This window comes from Bos indicus, chromosome 1 (genome assembly GCF_029378745.1).
Source record: "Bos indicus isolate NIAB-ARS_2022 breed Sahiwal x Tharparkar chromosome 1, NIAB-ARS_B.indTharparkar_mat_pri_1.0, whole genome shotgun sequence".
Lineage (NCBI taxonomy): Eukaryota > Metazoa > Chordata > Mammalia > Artiodactyla > Bovidae > Bos > Bos indicus.
Window position 1 is genome coordinate 125722586 of NC_091760.1, and position 15703 is coordinate 125738288.

At 42.8% G+C, this 15703-nt stretch overlaps 1 protein-coding gene across 4 annotated transcripts in view; it reads left to right on the forward strand.

Annotated features, from left to right (window-relative positions):
• SLC9A9 (solute carrier family 9 member A9) overlaps positions 1-15703 on the forward strand; it is a 663806-nt gene that overhangs the window by 306693 nt on the left and 341410 nt on the right. For all 4 annotated transcript variants that reach the window (XR_011561320.1, XM_070770059.1, XM_070770128.1 and 1 more), the window contains 2 exons: positions 6476-6619; positions 11516-11616. Coding sequence is in view for 3 of the 4 variants with exons in the window: in XM_070770059.1 (XP_070626160.1) it covers positions 6476-6619; positions 11516-11616 (245 nt within the window). In the remaining variant the exon portion in view is untranslated. The remainder of the gene's footprint in view (positions 1-6475; positions 6620-11515; positions 11617-15703) is intronic.

Here is a 15703-nt window from a genome sequence, read left to right on the forward strand (position 1 = left end):
GGTGGCCAAGCAAAAGGTGGACAGCTTGGCTCCCTGTCCTTCCTCCATGTCTCTGACACTAGGGGGCGCTGGTGCCCAAGTGGGAGTAAAGGGACATGTCTCTCCTCCCTTTCAAATCATCCTGCTCTCTGCTTTAGAATATTCTGCAGGGAGAAGAATCTTGCTTTGAAGATTTAGGTTTGAAGCTAGACAGCACTAAGTTTAGATAACTGAAAAGAATTGAATAATGGAATTTGACCAAGACATCATTAATAGAACTATATATCCAGCACAAAGAAGGATTCCATACAGTACAATGGGAAGCAGTGATTAGGAAAAAAAAAAAAAAAATTCCTATATATGTCCCAACTAATCAAGAACTCTGTAATAAACTTGGGACAGTGGTTTAAATATTTTCTGTTAGGGATTAAAGATTTGGCAGAGAAAATGGAAGTGCCTTTGGTATATCTTTGGCTATGGTAATCATCTTCCCATTTTTTTCTTGATGACATTCATAGAAATTCTAAAAGGAATGCAATCTATTTGCTTAAAACTTTCCTTTTAAAATTTTAAAGTGGTATTGATTCATGTTAACAGGAGAAGTGAGACTGAACTGGGAGACACAGAAGTCAATTGTTCCAATCAGGCACTCAGGACCATGAGTGGCTTGTGGGAGCTGGGAGGGCCAATCAGAGGGACAGCGTCTTTATGAAAGAATGGCTGCCCGGGAGCTGGAGGTTGTTGAATAGTGTCTGTGAGTAATTATGGGGAAAATAATGTAGCAGTAGCAGTGCAGAGTAACAGGAGGGAGTGGTGATGGAGACTGGGTGGTCCTGAAAAGATTGTAAGAATCAGGAGAGATGACTCAATAGGATCCAGAGTGGGGAGATGCACAGCATTTTGGAAGGGGCCATTGGCAGCAGGGAGAGTGGTTCCATTTACAGACTGCTGTTCATATATGATCTCATCGTCACTCTCAGCATGATTGCAACACTTTTCCCCCTGCTTCCTCTTCTTCTTCTTTCTTCTCCTCCGTACCTCTTTCTCCTTCTTCCTCATCAGTGGCATTTATTGAGAACATACACCACATTCCATTATATACAAAACGATTTGTAAGATCAAATGATACCTGATACCCAGAGATTCTAGACCAGGGACTAGTCAGTGTGAGACAGTTAATGGCATCTCAGTTCTAATTTGCTTGAGGTAGTACTGATTGGACATCTAGTTTGGGTTACTTCTTTTAGAACTAAACCAATCTCTCAGTTCAATAGAAAGAGACAGAGGGAAAGAACAGACAATGAAGAAGGACAAGAAGAAGCAAAAGGAGAAAAAGGAGGAAGAGGACAGAGTAAAAGGAGGAGGAGGAAGGGTTATTTGAAGAAGGATGACTTACCTAAGAAATGCTTATCTAGTTTTGACTTTGTACCAGGTACCATTTCAAATGCTTTATAAACATTAATTGATTGAATTCTCATAGCAACCTTATGTGATAGGTATATTTATTATTACCATCATTTTATTATCATTTTTAATCATCATCATAGGAAACTGAAGGGCATATAGTCTAAGTAATTTGGTCAAGGTCACACAGCCAGTAAGTGGCAGAGCTAAGATTCTCACTCAGATCTCAGATTCAGGTACTATGCTCTTAACGCTACCTAAGCTGCCAGGGGGTTCCCTGTAGGAACGTTGGAAAGATGAAAAGATGGGCTGTTGAGAACACTGGAGTTTCAGTCGTGTCTGTGAACCTTAAATGATACAGTGAGCACTGTGATCCTTATTCATGTTGCTCTCTTCAAAGAAATGTAGGCTATTTCATCCATTTCAAAAATTTTGAATAAAAGATACGTACATTTATTTCTGAGACTGGATGCAATACACGATCATCAAACTAGTTTTTGCTGAATAATCTGTTCCTGAACAGAATGAATCAATAACCTGGCCTTATTTCCAATTTATAAGATGAATATTTAAACACCACTGTGTAGTTCTGGTCATGTTATTTTCAAGGATATTGGTTGTATCCAACTCAAATATTCTTTTCCAGAAATCTGCATATCACAGATCTACCTTCACCAGATTATGCTATAAACAGTGCATCTTCAGAGAGGTGTCCCATAGAGCAAGCACCACAAAATCCAGTTCTTCTTCCCCACCTCTTCCCAGTCTGATATTTGCCCCCACTAATTGTTCAAATGGCTCCCTTGGTGCACGGGAGGAGGGATTTACTTTTTAAGTCCAAAGTGCTGAAACCAGCAGTAGGGCTGGCTGGAACGTGATCATCCTTCCTCTGTCAGGTTGAGGTTGGAAAACTACACATGCTACCCAAACTCTTGGTTGTTTCTGAAAACACCCTCTGTAGCTGCTGCTGCATAATCTAGAGGCTTTGTGTTGCAGCTGAAAACTGGAGCCCAGAAAGATGCCTCCTTTGCCAGGGTGTCAAGACTGGAGGAATAATTTCCTAAAATCCAGGCAGTCAGAAGAAATTCAACATCCCTGGGCTATAAGGCCCCTTCTTTCTTGGCTTCATCCCTCACCAGAAGCCAGAGAGTTTTGCCTGCAGATTGTCCCCCGTGAAACCTGGGGAGATGTGACTCAAGCTCGGTGTACTGGCCTGTCCTTGTCCTGGAGCACATCGTTGTCCAGGCTGCTGAGGATGCTCCTTTCTTCCTTCATCCATGGAGCCAAGAGCTCCACACAAAACCAACTAGCATCACTTCTATGGCCATTTCCTCCCTGGAGACCCTTCCGTTCCCATGCAGAAGCAACTAGGTCCTCTGCAGCACAGTGTGCTGGGAGGGGAGCCGCACCCCATCAGCCCATGCCTGGAACCAAGGCCTGGTTCAGCCTGCGCACTCTGCTGTCTGTCACTGTGAGCCTGTGGAAGGTCTTAGCATAATGATGATGCAATTATGGTGGTGGTGATGATGATGGGCAGCATTCTTTGAGAGTCTTATTTTTTGTGCACATTATCAGCACTCAATGAATGGCCCTACAACCTATAAGACACATATATAAGAGTTTTGGGGTTTTTTTCCATCTCATTTATTTATTTGGTCTTGTAGCATGTGGGATCTTAGTTCCCTGACCAGAGATCGAACCTGTGCCCCCTGCAGTGGAAGTTCAGAGTCCTACCCACTGGGCACCCTAGGGAAGTCCATATATATATAGGTGTTTAAATATACTTCATATCCTTGCACATTTCTGGAGCACAAGTACTACTATGTCCATTTTATAGACTTTGAAACAGAACCTGAGTGATGAAGTAACTCACCCGAGGCCATACAGCCAAGAAGGATCAGATCTTTGAAGCTCAAGTTAAGAATCTCAAGTGTCCCCTTCAGGCTTGAATTGGTGACCTTAAAAGTAATCACAACAGGACAACATATTGTTGCTGTTCAGTCGCTCAGTCATGTCTGACTCTGCAACCCCATGGGCTGCAGCATGCCAGGCTTCCCTGTCCTTGACTATTTTCATTATATCTACATATCGTCACTGCCTAATAAAAATCTGTAGATGATGATTTATTTTAAAGATGACTCATTTTGGCAAGACTCCTCCCTTCCTGCATTTCTTCCTTTTTCCCCTCTGACTTCCAGTCAGCCTGCCCTCATTTCCTCAGACTTTGTATAGTCTGCCATGGGCCTGTGTCCTGGGCATACAAAGAACAAGACCCAGACCAGATCCCGCAAAGCTTAAGTGCTGGAGCAGAAGCCAGACACGAAAGCAGGTTGCCAGGAGAAGCCCTGTCTCTTGCTTGCTCATAGAATGGGAGAGGGGGTGCTGTTGCCCCACACAACATCCAGCATGTTCTGCACTCTGCCTGCATTTGTGAGGGCGCTACTCATGTCCCATCCGGGCGTGAAATGTAAGGCTCTGGTACCTGAACTCCAATTGCCTTACATCACAGCCACACTCACTCAACTATGCTGATGCGGGTTTAGGTTTTCCTTCTAACAAATCACTTTTTCAAGGTAGAAAGAAGAAATCTACATTTGGAACTTAGTGATCTTTATTTCCCTGACTCTTAGTTGCTGTATTTTATTTTTAAAAAGGCAAGGGGAGGAAAGATAAATATACGCGCCCTAATTACCTGGCAGAGATGCTATCAGATCAAACACATTTATAAGGCAGGCATAAGAGGACTAAGCATTATGTAAATGCGAGGGCTTTTTGTATATTCTTAACGTGGGGTTTAAAGTTTTGAGTGATGCCATCTACCTGCCTTTACCCTCCACCGGGGCTCATACACGTGCTCCCAGTCTCCTGACATAACTCTATGCTTCTACCTTTCTTGTTGTTTAGTCACATTTTGTTTCTTTTGCAACCCCATGTACTGTGTAGCCCAGCAGGCTCCTCTGCCCATGTGATTTCCCAGGCAAGAAGACTGGAGTGGGCTGCCATTTCCTCCTCCAGGGGATCTTCCAGACCCAGGGATTGAACCTGCATCTCCTGTATTGATGGGCAGATTCTTTACCATCTGAGCCACCTGGGATTCCACCCTCAATTCTCTGACTCCTTGTCTTTGCTACCACTCCAGTGGGAATGGCACTGGGAATGGCAACCCACGCCAGTATTCTTGCCTGGGAAATCCCATGGACAGAGCAGCATGGCAGGCTATAATCCATGAGATTGCAAAAGTCAGACATGACTGAGCAACTAACACTTCGGTTTTGCATTTGAATAAAAATGAGTTAGTTTAAAAACAAACATTACATAAATAATCATACAGAATATGGCCAAAAGATGTGATGGTGCTACTTCAAACTGGGGAAGCATCAGGACAAACAAAACTCTTCTGGGGAGTGTGAAGGTAGAGATGGGGGTGAAGAGATGCTTGTTCTAAGGATCAGATTTGCTGGAAGCAACCTTAGGAATTAATAGAATTATTTACAAAAGAGTGTGACTGTGCAAAAACCTGTGTTTCAAAGGCAGACTGCAACTGAAATGTTTTCTCGTCACTATCATTTCTTCATTGAAATGAAGAAATATGTTCAGATCAACTCACACACACACAGCTGTGGGCACTGAATTTCAGAATGGCCCTGGGTTTTATAGTCTTTCCCAGGACTGTCAGCCACAAAGGACCCAAATGTGGGTTTGCGTTTCCTTTTTTCCTGCAAAGCACAACACTTTACAAAAAGAAAAACACTTCAAAGGCAATCCCTTTCTCGCATACATTTCAGGGCTCCATTTGAGATCCGCATTTATCTTCCTTATCCAATTACGTGATCAAAGCAGAAGTGTTTGGCCTACTTTGGGGTTTAAAGACATCCAGGGAAAAACTAGAAACATTTAAAGCTACCTTTTTTATGCCACACATTTTCCTGGAGGAGAATTGGAATCCACTCTCCCTGCTCTCTCTTAACTCTCTCAGTCTCCAGACACAAAAAGTCAGGTCAGAGAGTTAAGATACTTTAATTGTCCAAGCCATAAAAGATTCAGTTACATCTCTGTAAACACCTGTCTAATCTCAAGTCAGTGTGTCTGGTATCCTCTTTGCTCTCTACAGGGCTACTAAGTTCCTTCCAGAAGCTGCTGAGAAACTCTTGATTTTGTCTGATTAGTTTTAAAGAACGTGTATTAAAAAAAAAAAAAAAAACCTGAAAAGGGACTTTATTAGTCTCCCCAACACTACTGGGTCTAGCATATCTGTCATGTTAATGCTACAAGATGGAGCTCATGTTTCCTAAAATAGGTCACACCTTGTCCTTTACATCAACACTGTAGGGTTTGAGGCCCTGGCTGAAAAAAATAGCAAATATGACGTCTTCAAAAATATTTCAGTGAACAAACCACCTATTGGTGGATTGATTTTTCTCTGTGGATATAAATCTGTTGTCAGCCCCCAGAATCGGGGCATAAAAGATGACCTCAGGCAGCTGCTGCCATTTGTTTCGGTGGGAAAATGAGGGTTTTTGTCTCTCCCCAGAGGTTAATCCTGTGATGCTCTGAATGTCGTCTGGGCTCTGTTTCTGAAGGGTTACACTGGAGAGGAGCAATGCTTTGTGGTTTATGACAAGATCACGGCAGAATATTTTGTGCACGCTGTGATTTGTATCGCCCATTTGTGCACAGGCCATAAAAGTGCACTTTTTATCAGGAACATTTGTGAATATATAACAGCACGAAGACATATGGCCACTAAATAATTCACAGTTATCTATCTCCTCAGCAGATTCCATACATACCTACCATGTTTTAATGCCTAGTTTGCTCAGAAACAATATTCTTTACGACCCTTCCAATATAAAAATGTTTACTGACTGGCAACAATATATGGATACCAGGGGATTGGGCTGTAAGGAAGGGGAAAGCTTTCTGCCTTCTCTCCTCTCCTTGTCCTCATCTGTTGCCACTGAATGCTTCCATCTGGCACCTAACCTCATAGGAGAAGGTGTCTTTCCCAAAATTGGATGCTAAATTCTGACTTCTGGTGTTTGGGCCATGAGATAGGAGTCCCTGACTAACCTTCACCCTCTTCTCTTTTCAGTTCTATATCCATTTACAGTCCCAAGGAGAATCCAAACACATTTGATGCTGCAGCATTTTTCCAGTCCGTGGGGAATTTCCTGGGGATCTTCGCCGGCTCGTTTGCCATGGGGTCTGCATATGCTGTTGTCACAGCACTGATATCCTTTGTCTGTGTGTGGGAAGCTGGGGACTGTTAAGAGCAGGCAACATCCTTGGGATGTTTCTGAGGACTAACAAACTCCAGACCACGAAATGGCTAGATGGTCTTGTTGAAGTGTAGTACAGCACCACTGGGGCCATCTTGATTCTGAAGCACAGGCTCATACCAGTGGAAGAGGGGCCCAGGCTCTTTTCCTGCCCAAGGCCAATTCTAGCACTGCTCATACTGTCTGATCCCAGGATATCAACAGTCTTAAAAAATTCCCACCTAAGAATACAGGTGGCCAGGGGGATATCAGGCTTGGCTATATTAAGATCAAGAAGAAGAAGTGAATATCCAAAGTCAAGAATAAAACAGGATTGACTCAAGAGTGACATAGTAAGTATTTTCTGCATCCTTTGTAAACTCATATCAATTGCTAGTTCAGAAGGTTGGCTAAATCAAGAATCACTGTGGGTTTAAACGACTATCCATAGCTATTTTATGAAAGAAGAACAGCAAGCAACTTAGAAATGATGCTTGCCATATCCAGGCAATTGTGTCATCCCACTCCCTCTTTTTCAGCACAGAGGTGGGAGGATGGATAGAGTTCCTAGAGAACTTGAGTCAGGGAAAGAAGCTTGTCTGGTGGTCTCCTCACTCACAGCAGTTACATGGGACAAAAAAGTCAGATTCTAGGAGGAACCAGAAGGCTAATGTCAAGTATGTGGGCTTAACAGAGTTCAGAGAGAGGAAGCAGGGCAAAGGATTAGAGATCTTGGGGGGAAAGGGAAGGACTAAAGGAGAACGGTGGAAGAGAGGTCAGGGATCAAGGCAAGTAAAGCAAAATGTTGGACTCTTTTTCCATGAGGACTGACCCAACAGTTCACTGAGCAACTGCTAAAAGGCTAGGTTCTACTAAAGCTTTCTCAGGTAAGTCAGAATATGAATAAAACATGGACCCTGCCTTCAACTAATGACAGGCTTGGAAAGACAAACTCTACAGAAAGAGTTGGATAGAAAGTGAGTGCTAAAGCTGCAGCCACCTTATTAAGGTTATAAAAATATAAGGATGAGGCCACCGTGTCTGGAAAAGTCCAACAGACTCTTGGCCAATCTGATGATTCTGGAAAATAACCTGAAAAGCAGGATTTACATGCGGGGGGGGCGGGGGGGGGCGGACTTAGGCTTGACCTGAAAGATAGGTAAGATGCAGGAAAAGACCACATAGGTAGTTCACGAGAAGATCAGCATTCACAAAGGTCAGGGGTGGGCGGCACTGACATGACCTAGAGCAGTTGTCCCAGGGAGGACCTTAGAGCTCGGGCTGGTGCGCAGTGCAAAATGAGCAGACACAAGTGTGAAGGAGTTAGCTTGTGGAGTACCTTGGAGTGCCACTCAAAGGAGCCTGAGCATCTCTCTATAGTCTACAATATGCGATTCAAGTTTTCTCCAAGGATCATGACACACTGAAGGTCTTGTGTTTAAAACATAAATAAGGAACTGGTATGAAGAATGAATGAGAAGAGGAAGATTGAAATCAAAGAGAACTGTGATCATGACCTGTAGGAGAAAGTCAGAAAGGAGGTCAATGTAGAAGACCCTCTAGGACTCAGTGATTGGTTGGTTCTATGAGATAAACAAGAGGAGAAAATCAAAAGACCACCCCAAAGTTTTGTCCTGGAAACCCTGGAGAATGTCAACTCCATTGACAAAAATAAGTCAGAATATGTAGGATTGATTTCCAACAAAAAAGCAATGATTAACAATCTACCCAGTACTGGTGATATGTCAGGCCTCCTGACGTATCACCTCCTACTTGTTTTACATGTAATACCTCATTTAATCTTCACAATGGTCATATCACACAGATGCTGTTTTTCCTGGAAAAAAAAAAGCTTAGAAAGCATAAGCCCAAGGTCATGCAACTAGGAAGTAGACCCAAGGGCAAACCCAGGGAATGAAACCAAGAGACAGACCATGCCCAGACCACACTCTTGATCACTACTCCCCTTTTTTTTTTGCCTCATAATCATTAAGGGGAATTACAATGGAGGTTACATGTTGTTTGGTGTAGAGAAATAGTAATGATGATAGTTATGATAATGAAGAACTAAAGAGCCTCTTGATGAAAGTGAAAGAGGAGAGTGAAAAAGCTGGCTTAAAACTCAGCATTCAAAAAACAAAGATCATGGCATCTGGTCCCATGACTTCATGGGAAATAGATGGGGAAACAGTGGAAACAGTGTCGGTCTTTATTTTTTGGGGCTCCAAAATCACTGCAGATGGTGACTGCAGCCATGAAATTAAAAAGTGCTTGCTCCTTGGAAGAAAAGCTATGACCAACCTAGACAGCAAAAAAGGAGACATTACTTTGCCAACAAAGATCCATCTAGTCAAACTATGGTTTTTCCAGTACTCATAATGGATTTGAGAGCTGGACCATAAAGTAGGCTGAGCGCCAAAGAATTGATGCTTTTGAACTGTGGTGTTGGAGAAGACTCTTGAGAGTCCCTTGGGCTGCAAGGAGATCAAACCAGTCAATCCTAAAGGAAATTAGTCCTGAATATTCATTGGAAGAACTGATGCTGAAGTTTAAGCTCCAATACTTTGGCCACCTGATGCAACGAACTGACTCATTGGAAAAGACCCTGATGCTGGGAAAGACTGAAGGCAGGAGAAGAAGGGGATGAAAGGATGAGATGGTTTGATGGCATCACCGACTTGATACACATGAGTTTGAGCAAGCTCTGGGAGTTGGTGATGGATAGGGAAGCCTGGTGTGCTGCAGTCCATGCGGTCGCAAAGTGTCAGACACGACTGAGCAACTGAACTGAACTGAATAATAGTGAGAAGGTTAGATGGCATCACCAACTCAATGGACATGAGTCTGAGCAAACTTCGGGAGATAGTAAAGGACAGGGAAGCTTGGCATGCTGCAGTCCATGGGGTTGCAGGGAGTGAGACAAAACTTAGCAACTGAACAATAGTAATGATCACAACATTTTGTGAATGTCTAGCATGTGTCTTTATATATATCTCCTCATTTGAATTTACCCTATAAGACATATTATTATTATTCCTGCTTTACACATAAGGAGATTAAGTATTCATAGCTCACTCTGAGTCACACATGTCAGTCATAATGGGCATGATATTAATATCATCTTATATATGTTGAGAACCTTACCAAGTGCCACCCATTATCTTTTATATTTTGCATAGATTATCTCAGAGAGTTTTTATAAGAATCCTGGCAAGGAGATACTATTATTCTCTCAATTTTCAGCTGAAGAAACTGATGCATAATTTTAGACAACTTGTCCAAGGCCACACAGCTAGGATATTTTAGGGCGAGGACTTAAACCCAGGCTTTCATCCCCAGGGATGGCATGAAGCAGAAGAGCTGAGATTGGAACGTTTCTCTGCCTGATGTGCAGGAAATGTATGAACACATAAGTGAACAGATTTTGATAAGAGAAGGGAAAAAATTCCTGGAGACTGGAAGTCTGCCCTGACATTGGATCAGATCTGGGGAAAGGGGTGCTCCTCCTGATAAAAAATTGCTTCCATATCCTTACTGAATCTCTTTCCAGAAAAGAGGTTTCACAAAACAGATTCACTTAAATTACACTAATTGAAAAACTTACACATCCATTGTCACATGCCAGGCACTCTTCTATATACCTAGAAGGTAGATTGTACTACTTATGCCCATTTTCAGATATGGGAACCAAAGCACAGTGTGGCCAAGGTACACGTCTAAGCTGATACAATGAATATGAGCCCAGGTAGAGTTGCCTTTTAGAGGTCATGCTCCCAACCACGATATAATCCTGGTATTGTGTGCTTTCTAAGACTTTACAAAACATTTTTAATAATGTCATCTCATGTTACTCTTCACACTGTGGGGATCGGTATTATTCTTATGCCAGTTCACCTTGGATACAAATAAGGCTCAGAGAGGTTATCATACTGGTCAGAAATCATACAGCCAGTGACTGGCAAAGCCAGGACTCAAACCCAGATCTTGAACTCCAGAGGTCATGCTTTTTGCTCCCCTGCCTGGCTGCTAAACATCTCTTAAGATGGAATCTCTCTTAGATTTTTTTCCAGAAACATAAAATTGCAATGTAACATTTCCTTGTCTGTCAGGGCATTTTCTGCCTAATGGTGGATACAACTGCAGTTGTAGCCCTTTACCATCCATCACATACTCCTAATCATCTCCCCATAGCCCATTCTCTGCAAAGCTTAAATCACTGTGCCTTTGTTCTATTTGCAATTTATAGATGATTGGCCAAGTGTCATCTTGGCCAAAATGAACAACTGCCCGTCAAAGGGCATCTTGCTTGACTTAGAAATAATACACATTTTCCTCTATCCTACTTATGCAAAGAGAGCCTGGGCAGCTTCCCCATCACTGAACAAAAATGCTCCTCCTGATCCAGTTTCCATCCCTAAGAGAAGAAAAGGCTCTTCAAAGTGATCTGTCCATAGACCAGCATTCCCTGGGGAGCAGTGGCCTGGGAGGCCACTCCTGGGAGTGACCGGCTGGCAGCATCTCCATGAGACATGCTCTCCTTGACTTTATTTTTCCAGATCTGCCAGTCTCCTGAAGGGCACACCCAAAGGGTTGAGGCCAAATTTAAGGGGTTTTGTGTCTCCACTTAGCTGACTTCATCCTCTTAGTAAGACATCTTTTTTAGTCTCAAGACCACTTTGCGTTTTTACAGCAGTGTTCAGCCCCCAATGAAGCATGACTCATGCGGGCCTTCAAAGGGAGTCTCAGCAAGAGAAACAGTCAGGTCTGAGAATTGGTTCTCTCCTCTAAAACTATCACCACCAGAGTTTTCTCAGCCAAGAGGGAGATTCATTCATAAAAGAGTTGTTTCCCTTAACGCCTCTTTGTCACTTGACCAAATTCACCAAACTGTGCGAGTTCCCTATGCTGGAAACGGGCCTGTTTTTCCTCCTGTCTTGGAGCGCCTTTCTGTCTGCAGAGGCCGCTGGCCTAACAGGTCAGTGCTTCGTCCTGGGCAGCCCACCGGATGTGTGAATACCTGTGTTTCCCGCCCCTCACCAAGCCCCCCTCCCTGACCCTGCAGGAGGTGAAATGGATTGTGTCAGAATCAGCCTCTCCTGGGAGGAGAAAAAAAAAAAAAAATGCATCCATTATATGACAGCTCAATCCAATCGGAAGTCTCCAAAGTGCCGATTCCTCTTCTCTTTGCTGGTCAGGAAGGGGACGTTGAAATCTACGAATGACCAATGTACAGATGGTCCGTTTTACACACAGGAGTCTCCGCTCAGAGTGTGAAGGGACGCCCGGCTGCTTTGTGGGAATGAGTGCTGGCTTTCCACTGGCTGTTAACAGCGATGCCCACGTAGGCTGTCTCTCCGGGTGTGCGCCTCACCACACCCAACGATATTTTAAAATCTTTGCCTACGTTCGGTGGCACACCAGAAAACAAGGAGCTAACGCGGTGGTTTCGGTTCAGTGTCTCTTACCGTAGAAGGTCTATATGTAGAGTCCTCTGAGATGGAACGGTTGATGGAGAAAGAGGCAGTCCCTAAGGTCCCCCGGGAGGAGAGGGGAGGCCCGCGGGCGGGGGCCAGCAGCTTGCATCCCGTATCTGAATTCTGCAATTAGATTGCCTTTCTGCAATAGCGAGGGTTTACGCTTGGGTAGCTGCAACGATTGGGTGCTTTTCCATGTAGAAGAATCACCGTGGCTCTGAGCAAAATGTCAGAGCTATTTCTTTCCTTTGGCCTAGTCTCCTCCTTCTCCCGGGTTTGAGTCCTGGATCCCTTGCTGTTTGCCACATCTAAATTGATCAGATGGTGAGACCCCACCCCCTGAAAGCGCTAACTGGGAATAAGGTGTGCCTCCGGGGTACTCGCATTTTAATAGGTGGTTCTTTAAGTGTAAATAATAATGAAAGTTGATACAGAGAAAGCTTACAATGAGCCAGGTGCTGACTAACTGCCTTTCATGGATGTTTGGATTAATTTACAGAAAGACCCAACATTAGGGACTATAACCAGTTTACTTGGCCAAGAGCCAGTGGAGGAGCTGGGATTTCAGACTAGAAGCCTGGGCATCCAGAGCCTGGGCGCATGGGCACCAAGCACTGCGACCTTGAATGAAATTATATCTTTGGAATATGAGGCAGGCCTTCAAGAGGAGGAGGATATTTGGGGTCCCAGGGGCCTGCCTGGTCCCCTTGCTTCTAGGCTGGTTTGGGCTTTACTATGAAAGCCATGGCAGATCTTTTTTTGTAATGATAATCTGTTGCTCCAGGCATCTGACCCACCTTACTTCATAGCCACAGGGAACCAGGCTGTTGCCACAGGCTTTGATAATGTTTGTTGCTGATACAAACAGCCACCTGCCAGCTTTTATGACCCTAAAATCAAGACTACATTACCAGAGTCCACCCAACCAGACCATGTATCATTCCAAACCACTCTAACACAACATCCATTGTATTGGAGCTTTGCCTTGTTATTAGAAAGGTTGCTAAAGAGCTTATGCATTGCAAAGAAAATGGATACTTAGTGTCTCTTAAATGAAATAATGGAGTGAAAAGTTTACATAGGTCATTCGGAAAGTTGTTCCCTTTCCTCCACATTTTATGCCCTTTTCAGCACTTAACATGGTATAAAATAATGTAAGCAATGTTAACAATAAGAATACATATTTGACCTTCTGAAAAGGTAAAGTATCTTAACTCACCTGATATTTTTTAGTCTACAGTTTAACATTGTAATAGAACACACAAACATACACACATATCCCAATGCCTAAGATTGTTTCTGTGTGTGAAAACTGTCTTATTATTTCATGATCCAATTCAGCAAGATCATGTTTTCTTAACTCATTTTAAGATTATGGTCCATGTATAAATTATTGGTTTATCTGCGCCTTGCTCTTTTGCTACACTTTGGACCCGATATCCTTATTGGATACCATGCAGACCTCGTCTAAAGAGCCAGTATCATGAGTTGAGTGGATGCATGCATGGGCTTTAGTAGCAGAAAGACCCAAATGCCCACAGCTATACCCAGGGGAGCACTTAACCAGAACAGAACTTCAGATTAAGCAACAAGTCAGACAGGTGTTTGATACAAATCAAACTTTTTAAGTGTGAGCATTTTGTACTGCTAAAGACCAAGCCTGCTTAGTCCATATTACTTATGTGTTTGCTTATTACTTGATCCCTGCCTATTTCTAAATTGGCTTAGAGGCAACTCATAACATGAACCATGCATATCATGGGACCATTTAGTTGAGGCTAGACACTCAAGTGCTTTGGGATAGAGTCATTCTGCAAAATGAGACAGCTGTTCATTGCTGTGGTTTGGCAATAAATATGGCTCTGAGCTTTCTGGCAGCCAAAGCCAGAAGAGAAACATGAGTTGTACAGGAATAACACAGTATTAAAAAAGGAAGTCACAATTATTTATAAAAATGGGTATGCTTTTTTTTGCTAAAATTTTAGGTGAATTTATCACACGCATCTTCATATAAGGGCCTTTGAGCACCATAACGGACAATGTATTGTTTTAGGAAAGATGGAGATCCGTTCTTTATGTAGTCATTTCTCATATCAACCTTCAATAAAATCTGACAGTGTGGTATTAAATTACAATTCCCTGGGGATATTTCATGTAATAGAAAAACCCTTTCAGTTCTAATCCACAAGTAAACTAATATAATACGAAGCTAAAAATGTAGGAAATTTTTCAAAAAATGCTTAATGAATAAACAGATGATGATGAATATAGTGAATGAAATGAAATAAGATATAAAGAGTGTATGAGTTTCTGCAGTAGTAACCAACCATCCTGGGGCTGTGTATGGGTTCCCTAAGAATACCTCATGTATGTCCTTGAAATGGTGCTTACACACAATAGTTTCTCAGCAGAATTCCCCCAATCCTGCCATTGCTAGGTGGGGGCTAGAGAATGCCAATCAAGTGAGCACCCCCACTTCACCCCTTTTATTGGTTCCACAGATTGAATTTTCATCTAAGATTTCATTTGGGGGCAGGGGAAAGGATTTCTGTTGCTTTAAACAGAATAATATTTTTAAAAATCTTTTCTTACTACAAAGATAAGGCATTTTTCTTGTAGAAAATTTGGAAAATGTAGATTTACTGAAGGAAATAAAATTAGAGTTACCTGTATTCTCACTGGAGAAGGCAATGGCACCCCACTCCAGTACTCTTGCCTGGAAAATCCCATGGACAGAGGAGCCTGGTGGGCTGCAGTCCATGGGGTCGCTAAGAGTCGGGCAGGACTGAGTGACTTCATTTTCACTTTTCGCTTTCATGCATTGGAGAAGGAAATGGCAACCCATTCCAGTGTTCTTGCTTGGAGAATCCCAGGGAAGGGGGATCCTGGTGGGCTGCCATCTATGGGGTCGCACAGAGTCAGACACGACTGAAGCGACTTAGCAGCAGCAGCAGTATTCTGACTGCCTATTAATAACTATTGTTAGTATCTGTCTGAATTCATCTATGCTATGCTATGCCAATGCAGGAGACATGGGTTCCGTCCCTGGGTCAGGAAGAGCCCCTGGTGAAGGAAATAGCAACCCACTCCAGTATTCTTGCCTGGGAAATCCCATGGACAGAGGAGCCTAGTGGGCTACAGTCCCTGGAGTCACAAAGACTTGGACACAACTGAGCATGCACACAATATGTGTATCTAACTATATTTTTATTTTTAAATAATGATTTTTTTTCACTTGACAATTTTATAGTGAATATTTTCATGATGTTAAATATTCTTCTATATTATTTTTTATGGCTGCCTAGTATTATACTGAAAGTGTTAGTCACTCAGTTGTGTCTGACTCTTTAAGACCTCATGCACTGTACCTGTCAGGCTCCTCAGTCCATGGAATTCTCCAGACAAAAATACTGGAGTGGGTAGCCATTCTTTTTTCCAGGAGATCTTCCCAAACTTAAACCAGGATCTTCTGCATTGCAGGCAGATTTTTTACCTTCTGACCCACCATGGAAGCCCCACTATAACATATTAACTTGCTATAATTTATTATATCAACCTTTTGATCATTTATAGTTTTCAACATTATTA